This window comes from Pelophylax lessonae, assembly GCF_965119305.1.
Source record: "Pelophylax lessonae genome assembly, chromosome: 3".
Classification (NCBI taxonomy): Eukaryota; Metazoa; Chordata; class Amphibia; order Anura; family Ranidae; genus Pelophylax; species Pelophylax lessonae.
In genome coordinates this window covers 491211294-491227044 of record NC_138770.1, presented here as the reverse complement: position 1 = coordinate 491227044, position 15751 = coordinate 491211294, and the positions used below count along the sequence as shown (strand labels likewise).

General features: G+C 42.4%; 1 protein-coding gene across 2 annotated transcripts in view; it reads right to left on the bottom strand.

The window, feature by feature from the left end:
• Window positions 1-15751, bottom strand: part of FEZ2 (fasciculation and elongation protein zeta 2) — a gene marked incomplete at its 5' end in the record, with an annotated part of 232690 nt that overhangs the window by 67543 nt on the left and 149396 nt on the right. For both annotated transcript variants that reach the window (XM_082251940.1, XM_082251941.1), the window contains one exon: window positions 14365-14633. In XM_082251940.1, coding sequence (XP_082108066.1) covers window positions 14365-14633 — 269 coding nt within the window. The remainder of the gene's footprint in view (window positions 1-14364; window positions 14634-15751) is intronic.

Here is a 15751-nt window from a genome sequence, read left to right as displayed (position 1 = left end):
CTTTATAAACCAAATATGTTGTTTCACACATTCCTGTAATGTCAAAATGTTAATCTTTTTCTTATACAGGTCCTTCTCAAAAAATTAGCATATTGTGATAAAGTTCATTATTTTCTGTAATGTACTGATAAACATTAGACTTTCATATATTTTAGATTCATTACACACAACTGAAGTAGTGCAAGCCTTTTATTGTTGTAATATTGATGATTTTGGCATACAGCTCATGAAAACCCAAAATTCCTATCACAAAAAATTAGCAGATCATGAAAAGGTTCTCTAAACGAGCTATTAACCTAATCATCTGAATCAACTAATTAACTCTAAAAACCTGCAAAAGATTCCTGAGGCTTTTAAAAACTCCCAGCCTGGTTCATTACTCAAAACCGCAATCATGGGTAAGACTGCCGACCTGACTGCTGTCCAGAAGGCCATCATTGACACCCTCAAGCATGATGGTAAGACACAGAAAAAAAATTCTGAACGAATAGGCTGTTCCCAGAGTGCTGTATCAAGGCACCTCAGTGGGAAGTCTGTGGGAAGGAAAAAGTGTGGCAGAAAACGCTGCACAACAAGAAGAGGTGACCGGACCCTGAGGAAGATTGTGGAGAAGGACCGATTCCAGACCTTGGGGGACCTGCGGAAGCAGTGGATTGAGTCTGGAGTAGAAATATCTAGAGCCACCGTGTACAGGCGTGTGCAGGAAATGGGCTACAGGTGCCGCATTCCCCAGGTCAAGCCACTTTTGGACCAGAAACAGCGGCAGAAGCGCCTGACCTGGGCTACAGAGAAGCAGCACTGGACTGTTGCTCAGTGGTCCAAAGTACTTTTTTCGGATGAAAGCAAATTTTGCATGTCATTCGGAAATCAAGGTGCCAGAGTCTGGAGGAAGACTGGGGAGAGGGAAATGCCAAAATGCCTGAAGTCCAGTGTCAAGTACCCACAGTCAGTGATGGTCTGGGGTGCCATGTCAGCTGCTGGTGTTGGTCCACTGTGTTTTATCAAGGGCAGGGTCAATGCAGCTAGCTATCAGGAGATTTTGGAGCACTTCATGCTTCCATCTGCTGAAAAGCTTTATGGAGATGAAGATTTCATTTTTCAGCATGACCTGGCACCTGCTCACAGTGCCAAAACCAATGGTAAATGGTTTACTGACCATGGCATTACTGTGCTCAATTGGCCTGCCAACTCTCCTGACCTGAACCCCATAGAGCATCTGTGGGATGTTGTGAAGAGAAAGTTGAGAGACGCAAGACCCAACACACTGGATGAGCTCAAGGCTGCTATCGAAGCATCCTGGGCCTCCATAGCACCTCAGCAGTGCCACAGGCTGATTGCCTCCATGCCACGCCGCATTGAAGCAGTCATTTCTGCAAAAGGATTCTCGACCAAGTATTGAGTGCATAACTGAACATCATTTTTTGAAGGTTGACTTTTTTTGTATTAAAAACACTTTTCTTTTATTGGTCGGATGAAATATGCTAATTTTTTGAGATAGGAATTTTGGGTTTTCATGAGCTGTATGCCAAAATCATCAATATTAAAACAATAAAAGGCTTGCACTACTTCAGTTGTGTGTAATGAATCTAAAATATATGAAAGTCTAATGTTTATCAGTACATTACAGAAAATAATGAACTTTATCACAATATGCTAATTTTTTGAGAAGGACCTGTATATACTACTGGCAACATTTTTAGAAGAGCACCACTTTTCCATTTATTGAATTCAAGCCGTTCAAGTACAGTGAATAACCTAAAATGGTACAAAGGTAAGTGGTACCTAACAACTAAAAAATACCGTAAATTTCAATGTTAAATTGACTGCTTCCCATACTTAAGATGTATAAAAACACCCTCCGAGGGAAGTAGTTATACCAGGATTATGGCTGCAACTGCAACCTTAAAGCAGGTGATGGGATTTCTGGTATAAGTGATCGAGTGGCTCTACAGCTACCTGATCACTTTTACAAGCATAGGAAGAAGGTTTCCTTATCCCCACTGCTTTTCCCAGGCTCTCCGGTGTCACTTCCATTCCCTCCCCCTCCTCTGGTATATCAGAAAAAGGAAGTGACAAGGATTTCATCACTTCCAGTTTTGGTTTGTTTAGGCTGCTTGTAAAGCAGCCAATCAAAACTGGCCTCCACAGCAGCTAATCAAACCTGAGATAGAGTAGAATGTGAGGGTATCTGCATGAAGAGGACCTGCCACTGCCCATGCAATCACAAGTGATGTTGATAGCAATAAAGTTCAAGTAAAAATAAATTAAATACATTTTTTTAAAGCTCCTTCATCCCCCTGTGCTCATGCACAAATGAGAACACACACGTAGGTTCTCCCACTCATATATGTAAATGGTGATTGCACCACATATGTGAAGAATCATTGTGAACATGAGAGTGAGAGCAAGAATTTTTGCACCAGACCTACTCTTTAAATCTAAACTGGTAAACCTGTAAAGGCTTTTAAAGCGTTGCCTATGGATAAGTTAAAGAACGGTAGTATTTTTTCTACAGGCATTTGCACTTTTATAGCATGACAGGTTAGGCATCTATTTACTCAGTGTAACATCTTTTATAGTTTACCAAAAATTGTGTATTCTATTGTGTTTGTATGTGCTAAAATTAATGAAATTGTATTTTTCCTGAAAATTTGCATTTGTTAAACCACTGCGCAAATATTGTGACGTAAAAAATTGCAATACCCACCATTTTATTCTTTGGAAACCATTTTTTTTCTGAAAATATATATTGTTAGGGTGATTCTAAGTAAGTTTCTAAGACAAAAATGCAGATTTTTTCACATATGTGAGAATTGTCAGTATTGGTCTTTCAATTAGGAAAAGAAAGTGGGACAGGCTGTCCCTGTCCACTTTCTTTTCCTAATTGAAAGACCAATACTGACAATTCTCACATACATGAAAAAAATCTGCATTTTTCTCTGGCAGACCAAAACCAACCAGAATTAGAAGACAGATTTCTGAGAGGTAACTTGCACGATAGGTAGCTCATAGAACAAGAGATTCAAAAGCACGGCATATCAGTAATTAAGCAAGAAAGCCTCACTTAACTGCGACAAGAACACTTCAACCTGCAGGTCCGACAGCTCAAGGGGAAGGAAGGAAGACATTTCTAAAAATGGCAAGATAAGAAAGATGCATGCTTGAGCCAGGAACTGCCAGTAATGAACTGCTAAAGACTGGAAAAAAATGTCTCTTGAACTGGTTAAAATTTTAAATCTTCAGTTCATCGCCTAGGGTTTTTGTATGTCCACAGGTAGGTGAAAAGATGATACCTCTGTGTGATAGCAGCTATCAAACCTGGAGGAGGAATTATGATGGTTTCAGACACTTTTGCTGGATCCAAATTTGGCAACTTGCACCTTCCCTGAACCAAAAGGCCTAACATAGCATTTTGCAGTGCCTGGTAAGTCAGGGATTTATTCAACCGCAAGACAATAATCCAAAACATACCTCCAGGTTATGCAAGAACTACCTTAGAAGAAAACAACAAGACGGTGGGGGATTCAAATCATGAACAGGTAGCCTAGTCTCCTAACTTGAATGCTACAGAGCTGGTTCAAGATGAACTTTAGCTCAATGGTAGTGCAGATTAGTGAGATTAGTCCACTTCAGCAACTCTGTTTAAGGGTTTGGTGGCTTACTTTTGTTAAAAAGAACAGAAAACTTCACAAAAGACATCAGTTACCCACAGGGGATTTCCCACCATTACTGTAATTTGCACAACAGAATACTTCAGCCTCCTGGCTCACTCTCTTGCCACACGGCTGCTCCAGCTCTTAGGCTTAGGCCTTTGGTCTGATTCTCAGATCAACATACACAGTCCCTTAAACTCCAGCTTTCCCATAGATTACTCTTGATCAGATCCTTGCTGCTCTGTCGCTAAATGTAATCCTGCAGATACAGTTGTGCTCATAAGTTTACATACCCTGGCAGAATTCATGATTTCTTGGTCATTTTTCAGAGAATATGAATGATAACACAAAAACTTTGATTTTACTCATGGTTAGTGTTTGGCTGAAGCCATTTATTATCAATCAACTGTGTTTACTCTTTAAATCATAATGACAACAGAAACTACCCAAATTACCCTGATCAAAAGTTTACAAACCCTGGTGATTTTGGCCTGACAACATGCACACAAGTTGACACAAAGGGGTTTGAATGGCTATTTTTTTTTTGTTTATTCATTTTTCAAAATACACAACATACAAAAAATGCTTTAAAGAAATTATCTTTTCAATCACTTTTTCTCCGCCTTTTCCCTCCCCTTCCCTCCACCTCCCATCCCCTCCCTATCCCTCCCTCCCACCATTCCCCTCACCCTCCTCCTCTCTTTCTCTCCACTTGGTATATTCCTTAGTTTTCTTGAACACATTCCAATCATCCCAGATATTTTCCCATTCTGCCGTTTCTTCTTCACCCCCATTTTTTAAATATTCCATCGTTCTTATTTTCTCTACCCTATTAAACCAATCTCCTACATTCGGTGCTTCATCTCTCTGCCAAAACAGAGGTATCAAGCCCTTTGCAGCATTCATTAAATGTGGTATTACCGTTATTTTATATTGTTTTACTGATTTCTGTATTCCATGAAATAAACAAAAACCATGGCTCCTATGGGACCTCAATATTTGTAACTTTCTTAATTTGGGCTAGTACTTCCTTCCAATATGTTTTAATCTTAGGGCAATTCCACCATATATGTGCCATTGTTCCAATTTCCCCACATCCCCTCCAACAATATTTGGATTTCTCCTTCTGAGAATTAGAAACTTTATCAGGCGTTATATACCATCTAGAAAGGCATTTATAATTCATTTCTGCTGTTTTTAGGTCTACTGCTTCAAACTTTTTCCCAAGTGAAAGTCCCCTCTGTGTTCCCAGCTCTCCTTCCCATTTTTTTATGAACGGGGGTACAGTCGGTTCCATCTCGGACACTAGAATTTTATAAATATTAGAGATGCTATTTTTACTCCCTTCTGAAACACACATTTTCTCAAAGGGTAGTAACTTCGCCTCGGTTCTTAGTGGTTTAGGCAGCGACGCCACAAAGTGTTGCAACTGACTGTATCTCCATTCATCTACTTTCCATTTTTTCTTTTTAAGTTCATTTATTGTGCACATTTTATTTTTAACCAAGATATCTTTTAATCTTATATCCTCCCCTCCCATCCAATGACCCCATAATTTTCCTTGGCCTGGTGAAAAAAAACTTGTGTCTTTTAATGGGATTAATGGTGAATTATATTCCCGTTTTTCTTTTTTGTGATTTAAATCCAAAAGCAAAATCTACAATGGAATGGTTCACAAATAAACATATCCAGGTGTTAGAATGGCCAAGTCAAAGTCCAGACCTGAATCCAATCTGTGGAAAGAACTGAAAACTGCTGTTCACAAACGCTCTCGATCCAACCTCACTGAGCTCAAGCTGTTTTGCAAGGAGGAATGGGCAAAAATTTCAGTCTCGGTGTGCAAAACTGATAGAGACATACCCCAAGCGACTTACAGCTGTAATCGCAGCAAAAGGTGGTGCTACAAGGTATTAACTTAAAGGGGCTGAATCATTTTGCACGCCCGATTTTTCAGTTTTTTATTTGTTAAAGTTTGAAATATCCAATAAATTTCGTTCCACTTCATGATTGTGTCCCACTTGTTGATTATTCACAAAAAATTACAGTTTTATATCTTTATGTTTGAAGCCTGAAATGTGGCAAAAGGTCGAAAAGTTCAAGGGGGCCGAATACTTTCGCAAGGCACTGTATTCTTTTAACTTAGGAATTAACAGATCTTTAAACCTTTTATAATAACTCACTGTAAACCCGTCTGGCCCTGGGATCTTACCTGAGCTAGTTTCTTTTAATACTTTAACTAGTTCTTCTTCTGCAATTGGGTCTTCTAACTGATCTAACTGTTCCTTCTGTACCTGAGGCAATTTCGCTTCTTTCAGATATTTTATAATTTTCTCCCTTCTCCCCGGATCCGTCTTTCCCGCCTCCTCTTTTTTGATATCATACAATCTTCCATAAAATTCTTGGAACACCTTTGCTATTTCTGTTGAAGAATACCTTATTTCTACCCCTTTGTCCCTTATCCGCTCTATAAAGTTCATAGATTTGTTCGTTTTTACTGCCTTTGCTAATGTTTTCCCTATCTTATTACTCCATTGATAACTTTCTTTTGCTATCCTATTGACCTCCTGTTTAGTTTCCTGCTCTAGTAATAGTTTTAGTTCATCTCTTTTTATTACTAGCCTATGATGGGTTTCCACACTCTGTTCTTTTATGCCCCTGTTCTAATTCAAATATCTCTTTTTATTAACCTTTCTTTATTTGCTGATCTTTCTTTTTTCCTCTGAACTCCTTTCGCTATTAAGATCCCTCGTATGTAAGCCTTATGCGTTTCCCATAATATATCTTTAGGGGTTTCTTCTTTTTCATTTGTCAGAAAATATAATTCCAGCTCTTTTTTTATTTCCTCCTCCCATTTTTTTTCCCCTTAATAACTTAATAGTTAACTTAAGAGTTCTTCATTTATTCTCCAGATATTTATCTTAAATTGCTCACCCGCTATTTTCAACTTCATTTTAACAGGAGCGTGGTCCGACCATGATTTTATACCTATTTTCACTTCTAGGACGGACTCTATCCCTCTATGTTCGATCAACAGATAGTCGATCCTAGAATACGTCCCGTGGACCAAGGAGTAGAACGTATAATCCCGTTCTTCTGGATGTAATGCTCTCCATGTATCCAAAAGTTGGGATTGATATCATTTCTTTTCTATTGCTCTTAAATGTAGTCTCTTACTCCTCTGTCCACTCGACGTACTATCCCTCTCTGGGTCTAAGAGAGCACCATGAGTCCATATTCCAAGAGATAAATCAGAAGCCAGGCCTCTAAGGTGGTAGATCGCATCAAGGTTCCTGCTCCTCACGTTGTCGGGCACACAGAGAGGGCTCACTAACATCCAACCACTCAGCTGCTTCTCTGGCTGTATTGAAAAAGCGGGTTTGACCCCTAGCAGTGACTCTCAGACGGGCAGGGTACAGCATAGCATAGGGCAGTTGTATCTTCTGTAAACGCTGCTTGACCTCATGGAATTTAGCCCTTTTCTTTTGGAACTCCGCAGAGAAGTCCAGGTATATGGACACTTGCACCCCATTGAACTTAATCACAGCCTTTTCCCTGGCCAGCCGGAGCACCTTCTCCCAGTCCCTGTAGTGTAACAGGCGGGCCAAGACCGGCCGAGGAGCATTGCCCAGAACAGCCCGCGTGGGGGTACGGTGGGTCCTCTCCACTGCGAAGATAGGGGAGAACACATCCCTCCCAAAGGTATCAACCAGCCACTGCTCCACAAACTGAGTGGGGTCCCTGCCCTCCACCTTCTCAGGGAGTCTCACTATGCGAATATTGTTCCGCCTGAGGCAGTTTTCTATATCAGCCTTGTCCTGCAGAGCCCATGCCAAGGCCGAGTTAGCTTGAGTATCCCCTATAAGCACAGGCAGTCTATCCACCACATCACTAATTCGCCCCTCCACCGCAGTAGTGCGCTCCCTTATCTTCTGGAGAACATGGCGTAACAAGGAAATCTCCTCAGTTAGGCCCCCCAGCCTCTCCTTTACTGTGTACACTGAAGCAGTGCAGTGTTGGACTGCTGCAAGGTGGGCTGGGGGTCTCCCTTCTGCATATCTTCGAGGGGCATAGATGAATTATCAGACACTGGAGGTAGAGGGCTCAGGCTCTGCAACATGGTCAGTGTCCATAGGAGACAGCATGTCTGCCCCTGTGGCCACGGCGCCATTTTGGACTTTAGAGGCCGTGCCGTCTTCCCGGCCTTTCCGGGTCATCATGGCGGGTAGCGCGAGCATAAAAGTATCCTGCGACTCCCGAGGACAGGAGGAATAGGATGGTGCAAGTCACAGGTGGATCAGTGACCGGAGGAAGGATCGGTGAAAGGATTACGTGCAGCTTGTCCGCTCACATGCCCTGCGTGGCCACGCCCCGTGTTCTATTTATTTTTAGTGGCACCAAAATGTGGTGTCTTTTTTCTGTGGTAGTTGAGTGATTTTTCCCACAACAAGCATCCATAACCATGCTGTTTTGATGCCACTAAAAATGAATAGAACACAAAACACATGTGCTGCATTTTGCCAGCATTTCAGTGTGATTTGGAATTGCGTGCAGAATCACGGTGATATTCTGCCCATGATCCCAAATTGCTACATGTGAAAAATCAGGGCCTAACAGACTAACACAACAGCAATTATGGAGGCCTCAGCCTCAACATATTTTATAGGTACAAGGAAGCCCAGGTTTTGTTTAACCCTGTCCCTTAAGACCCTCCAACTCTGTTTTGCCACACCCATTTTTTTCACAGCGCCGCACATAGCACCGCAAGTCACTTCCTCCTCGTCATGTCCCTCATTCTTGGACGCTCAGAAGTTGTGAGGTATGTTCTGTATGTATGAACAATGCACAGTACTGCTTCTCTTGCCTAAATTGCCAGGTTAACAAAAAAATCTGAGTGCTTCCTTCCACAAGATGGTGCCCCTTTGCACCTGCCCAGTAAGATTGGCTATTACAGTGCACCACCCTGTGGTAGGCAGTCCAACGGCTGAGAGGAGAGAACTGTCCACTGTGTTCTGTTGAGGGGGGGGGGGGGACACAATAGCACAGCTGGGGAGATCGCTGTACTAACAAAGTGAGTTTTAGTACAGTAATCTGTCAGTTTTTTTAGTTCAGCCAGTACCCAGCTTTAGACTGGACAATAGCCAACCAAACTTGGCAATGTTTATAACTGGAAGAAGGCAAAACTGAAATCAGGCTAAATTTTTAAGAGGATCTGAGAAAACAGAATTAGGAATGTAATTGCTTTCTATGAGCAACACAGTTTTTTCTTTTTACAGTTTTTAATTTGGTGCTCTTTGTTTTATTTAAAAAGACTTTTACTTAGTACCTGCTGCTGAACCTCCACACAGAACAAAAATTTATCATGGCATAGCAGTGCAAAAAACAAGAACAAAAAGTATTTAAACATACAGTAGCAGCAAGTCAGATGAGTGGGTGCTATGTCCTCCAACAAGCTAAGAAAATGAAATAAAAAAAACTGTGGTGATTAAAAAAAAAAAGAAAATGAAAAAAAAAAAAAAAAAAAAAGAATATTTTTTTTTTTTTTTTCATTGGAAGACAAAAGGTCTGTTTTAGATAATCAACCATGACATCCCAAGGCAGTGCCACAATGGGGTGGGCAAGGAAACTGAAGGGAAAATAATCATCTTGAAGGAAAATACAGGACAAACTGGCTGCAAAACTTTTCATCCAAAATTGCATTGGCTGAATGCTGCCACATCCAGCATATAATATGGTGTCTGTATGAAACGATAACAGAGTGGCTGCCTTATAAAAACTTGAAATCAAATGCGGATTGTAGAATGCCCAGGATACACTCATCTCCCTGCCTGAGTGTACTTTAACCAGAAACAGTTGTTCTTGGTGCTTGATTGATGCTTCATTTGGACAATAGATTTCTGGATTTAGCACAAGATCATAGCAGATGGCACTGCAAGATCTTTATGTGGGTCCTCTACAATTAAGAGCAGGTTGTGTGTTCTATCTAACTCAGCTGTGGAATAGAATACACCTAAACTTCCTTAGGGTGTACTGGTTTGGGACACAGTGACAGAAGCGTGGTGTCCCCATTCAGGTGAATGGCAAACACCTCTTAAGGCATAAAGGACAGTACCAGCATCCAGTGTTATTACGTGACGTACCTTGATTTCCCTGTCCACCAACAAGAGATCTGTTTCACTGTGACAGAATCTTGTGCTGCAACATTCCTGTGTGATGTTGCACATAGGAAATCGCTTTGAATGATGCTACCATTAGACCCAACACTTGGTGAATGGAAGACCACTTGCGAGCATGCAGTAGGCAGATTGACAGCTGTAGCTTCCATAGTTTTTTTACATGGAAGAAAACTTTGGGGTGTCTGGTATTCAAAATCAGCCCCAAGTATTGCAGGTGAAGTGACAGAATTAGCAAGGATTTCTGTAGGTTCAGGATCTACCTGAATTCCTCCAGAGCCCAAATGGTAATAGATAGGTTAGACTCCAGCTCCTAGCAAGACTTTTCCTGCAACAGATTGTTTGGATACCCCATGATCTATATCCTGCTTCCCCAGAAGAAGACTAACACTGGCATCAAAATTTTGGTGAACACAGGAGCCATGGTAGGCCGAGCTACTTGTCCACTGGTCCAATAGGCAAGAACCACTGCTGATTCTGGAAAAAAAGCTATATGAAGGTAAGTGTCCTTGATGTCTATGGATGCTAGGAAGTACCCCTAATATCACCTTTAACTGGATCAACTCTATCTTGAACTTGACGATTTTACCTAAACGTTAGTGGTTTAAGTAGTTTAAGCAAAATCCCTAAAATACTTCTGGGCTAGAAACTGACATCACTAGTCCCTTGACCAGGAGTTTGTCGACAGCCAAGCGCTAACCTCTGAAGATGGGTGTTGGTTGGAAACAAATCTTTGAGGAGGGGGCTATGAAATTTGATTCTGTACCATAAGGCTATATGCACAAGCCCATTTCTCCAGTACACAGACAACCCAGAAGTCTGAGAATAGTAGACATCTTCCCCTCTTGAGCTGGACAGGAGGGGACAAAACAATCTAAAGAGCAGCTATTCAATGGACTTGGACTGCCAGGGGTGCTTGCCCCCTACAGTGGTAGAGGGAGTAGGGTTTAGATCCCTTGTCCAAAATTCCTCACCAAGGAATAACACGCTCATGGGCTAAAAAAGTAAAACCCAGATTTACAGCTGAGGCATAAAAAGGTACTCTTTCTTCTCGGGAAGTTTTTAATGATCTCACCCAGCGACGCAAAGAACAGTCACTTCCCTGTGAATGGCATATCCGTAAGAGACATCCAGTCAACATTTAGGCCACAGCAACCTGCTAATGACCACAGAGGACGCTGACAACCTAGATGCCAGGGAGCCACCAACATTGCATTGCAAACCTATTTTTTAAGCCCCATACCAGCTGACCCGCTAAGTCCGCACAGTGGCGTACCAACGGGGGGTGCGGCCCGCCCCGGGTGCCACGCACTGGGGGGGTGTCAGGCTGTGTCATATCAGTGTGAAGGAGCTGCTCCTTCAGTCCGCGATGCTCGCGGGGGCGGCGGCCGGCGGGAAGAAGGTGAGCACTGAGCAGCCTCCTGTGTGTGTGTGTGTGACTGCATAGGAGAGGAGATGGGACAGCTGCATATAGAGGAATTCACCTTTCCGTATTCCTCCTGCTGCCGTTGAATGGCTGATTCTCCTCCTCTCCCTCCTGCAGTCATTCAGCGGCTGCAGGAGGAATATGTAACGATCAAATCATCTATATGCAGCTGTCCCATCCCCTCTCCTATACAACTTGCTGGCCCCCTAGTGCTCTCCAGCCCCCCCTCCCCATGTTCTTAACACCCCCCCAGTGCTCTTAAAACCCTCCTGCTCTTAGCACCCCCCAGTGCTCTTAAAGCCCCCCTGCTCTTAACACCCCCCCAGTGCTCTTAAATCCCCCCTGCTCTTAACACCCCCTTAGTGCTCTTAACACCCCTGCCCCCAGTGCTCATAAAACCCCCCCTGCTCTTAATCCCCCCATGCTCTTAACCCCTCAGTGCTCTTCCCCCCCCCCAGCGCTCCTTAGCCCCCCAGTGCTCTTGGGCCCCCCCCAGTGCTCCTTAGCCCCCCAGTGCTCTTCAGGTCCCCCCTATGCTCTCTGGCTCCCCCAGTGCTTTCCACCCCCCTGTGCTCCCTGGCTCCCCCCTCAGTGAGTTCCAGTTCCCCCCATGCTCTCCATCCCCCTGGTTTTCCCTGCCCCCCAGTGCTCTCCACCCCCTGCGCCTTCCAACACCCCTACAATGCTTTTCAAACCACTCTTAATTCTCTCCAGCCCCCCCCCCCACGCCCTTAAGCTCCTCCAGTGCTCTCTGCTTGCCCTGTGCTCTCCGGCCCCCCTAGTGCTCTTCTATCTTCTATCATGTCTGCAGTCTCTGACCGTCTTTTGTATCATGTCTGCTGTCTCTGACCATCTCTTGGATCATGTCTGCTGTCTCTGACCAGCTCTTGGATCATGTCCTCAGTCTCTGACCAGCTCTTGGATCATGTCCTCAGTCTCTGACCAGCTCTTGGATCATGTCCTCAGTCTCTGACCAGCTCTTGGATCATGTCCTCAGTCTCTGACCATCTCTTGGATCATGTCCTCAGTCTCTGACCATCTCTTGGATCATGTCCTCAGTCTCTGACCAGCTCTTGGATCATGCCCTCAGTCTCTGACCAGCTCTTGGATCATGCCCTCAGTCTCTGACCAGCTCTTGGATCATGCCCTCAGTCTCTGACCATCTCTTGGATCATGCCCTCAGTCTCTGACCATCTCTTGGATCATGCCCTCAGTCTCTGACCATCTCTTGGATCATGCCCTCAGTCTCTGACCAGCTCTTGGATCATGCCCTCAGTCTCTGACCAGCTCTTGGATCATGTCCTCAGTCTCTGACCAGCTCTTGGATCATGTCCTCAGTCTCTGACCAGCTCTTGGATCATGTCCTCAGTCTCTGACCAGCTCTTGGATCATGTCCTCAGTCTCTGACCAGCTCTTGGATCATGTCCTCAGTCTCTGACCAGCTCTTGGATCATGTCCTCAGTCTCTGACCAGCTCTTGGATCATGTCCTCAGTCTCTGACTATCTCCTTCAGCATGTCTCCAATCTCTTAAACATAAACACATTGATAATAGTATTAGCTATCTGTTTATGCCAAAGGTAGGACTGTGCAGTGGAGGCAGAGAGTGCAAAAGGGGGAACTGTGATTAGAGAGACGGGGGGGGGGGGTGGCAGACTGCAAAGGGCACTGTAATAGGGGGGCTGTGAAATTTGTGCAATAAATATTCTTTTAGACATTACAAATTTTTGCGGTTGTTTTTACATTTTAAAGTGTGGGGGGGGGGGGGTTCCAGATATAGGATCCGCCCCGGGTGCCAAATGCTCTAGGTACGCCACTGAGTCCACATAAACATTGAGACTCATTCCTCTTCAAAACCCTTGTTCAAGAGTTGTGCCCACTCTTTTAGTGCTTCAAGGGCCAAATAAAGGCAAGCAAAGGGCCACCATCTGGCCCCCGGGCCGCAGTTTGGAGAACACTGATCTAGGGCATAGTATACTGGTGTTATATGTTATATATGTTAGTCACATTGAACTAAAATCTTGATCAGAAAATTTGAAGATGTTTAACAACTCACTCGCTATGTTCTAGTAGGTTAGGGAGTTGAGCAGCTTAAGGAAATAGGTATAGGGCCTGACATATGTTTGCTTACTAAGAAGCAAACTTTCCTATATAGCCACCAAAAATTTTGCAGCCACATATTTCTGTTCTTAAAAGTTCCCTTGAATAACAATTGAAAACTGTATAGTTTGAAATCAGGATAGCTGTGATTAAATGGTTCCTGTTGCTAAGAAAAGAAGCTACAAACATGGAAATATACTTATTAAATGGACAAGTAGCAATCATTATGCATCTCATTATCTTAGTTTAAAGGATATGTTCACCTTAAAAATAAATAAATGCAATTTTTTTTTTATCAGGTGGGAGAGCTGCAGATGCTGGAACATGTTAACATATTGTACCCTAAAAACAGGTGAAACATGTAACATGTTAGAAAAGAGAACTTATCCTTTAAATGAAAAAACATCAGAATTCATTAAGGAGTCAATCTACCAAAAACTGTTCTTTTGGCCACTGGCTTGTTTAATCTCTCAGGGACTCCTTTGGCAAGATTTCACAGGTCTACTTTTCTACAATAAATAGTGAAAACTTCTGTCTCCCTCTGTTGAAGGCTACTTTAAATGTATCATGAAAAAGGAGAGGGATGCCATTAAAGTCCATTGTAAAGGGGCTGTTTGGAATTGGAAAGAATGCAGTGCACAATTCAACTCAATAGTGTCCTTTCATAACTGAAATATCAGTTCTAAGTGATCTGTCCATTAAAACAAAGAGCTTCAAGGCTGCCATCCTGATGCTAGTTTTATTATCTAGTGAATCAATGACAAGTATGTATTGAACAAGCAGACAGCCCAGTCCCATTCGGTATACTTGTTCCAGGTTAGTTAACCTGATAGTGAAGCGAAGATCGGGATTAGTGTCTGGGACATACGCCACTATTTTAACCAAGGCAGCAGTCGCAACTCCCATATTTCTGTTCTCACTGGTTCCCTGTAAGTTACTGTAAACTCACAAAGGCATATGGACCTGCACACTATAAAAACGTTTCACAAAGACAAAGGATTAGATAAATATATGTACCGTTCCTGGTAAATGACTTCTTTCCTGCTTGCCGTTCTGTGTACTGTTACTTTTTAGCTTTTTCTTCTTTTTCACATTTTCCTTGTGCTCTTTTTGTTTATTTTGAACTTCAATTAGGACAGAAATGAAGCTGTTCTTTACTTCTTTCTCAAACTCAAGCTCATCTCTTAAGGCCAAATGCTGTACCAGTTCCTCTGAATAATTCTTAATGGCAATCTCAATTTCCTCCAGAAGATCGTTTAGCTCTGGAACAGTCATCTGTTTCACCCCTTCGCAAAAAAGACAGCAAAAAAAATATTTAAAAAAATTACAAAATGTGCATACAAACCTACATTACATCCCTATTCTATTATTTTTCCAGAATGTACAATTTTTTCATGTATTGAATTAAATTTGTACTAAGGTAGATGTAGGATGTATTTGTAAACTAATTCTGAAAATCTTACGGATTTAATACAATGTCATGGAAGCAAAAAACATAAAAACAATATATAGTTAATCTCTTTGAAAAAAAGAAAAAAGTCCATTCGGTTCAACCGACAGAGAAAGAAACACACACTCTATATACACAGTTCTACACCCACAGTTGATCCAGAGGAAGGCAAAAACAACAGAGCATGATCTAATTTGCTCTAACAGGGGAAAATACATTTCTTCCTGATCCCTCAAAAAGCACTGGAATATTCTTTGGATAAACTTTACCCATAGATTATGTATCCAGTTTTATTTTGTGCATTTAGGAAAGAGTTCAGGCCTTTTTAAAACAAACTACTGAGCTGGCAATGGCCAGCTCTTGGGAGGGTATATTCCTTATTGTCACAGCTCTTACTGTGAAGAAGCCTTACTGTGAAGAATCTCTTTCCTACAGACCTAAAGAGTGTCCGCTTGTCCCCTACGATGACCTTAAAGTGAGCAACTCTACACTATACGGACCACTTCTGTATTTAAACATTTTGATCATATCTCCACCTTAATCTCTTCTTCCCAATAGAGAATAAATACAGTTCAGCTAATCTTTCCTCACAGCTGAGCCCCCCCATGCCTCTTATCAGTTTGGTTGCCTTTCTTCAGTTTAATATCCTTGTGAACTGGTGCCCAAAACTGAACTGCATTTTCTTGATAAGGTGTTACTAATGATTTGTACAGGGGTAAAAATATCTCTCACTCTCGGCAGTCCATAACTCTTAATACAGGAAAAAAAATTTACTTGCTTTGGAAACCGCGGCTTGGCATTGCATGCTATTATTAACCTCTTCATGCCTAAAGGCAAAACAAATAATAATGCCCAAGCACAATTTTTCAACTTTTAAATTAGTAAAACCGTACACAGCATCACAACTACTTTGTGCATCCAGGTGGATTATGCCTTGTTTTTTATTTCAGGACA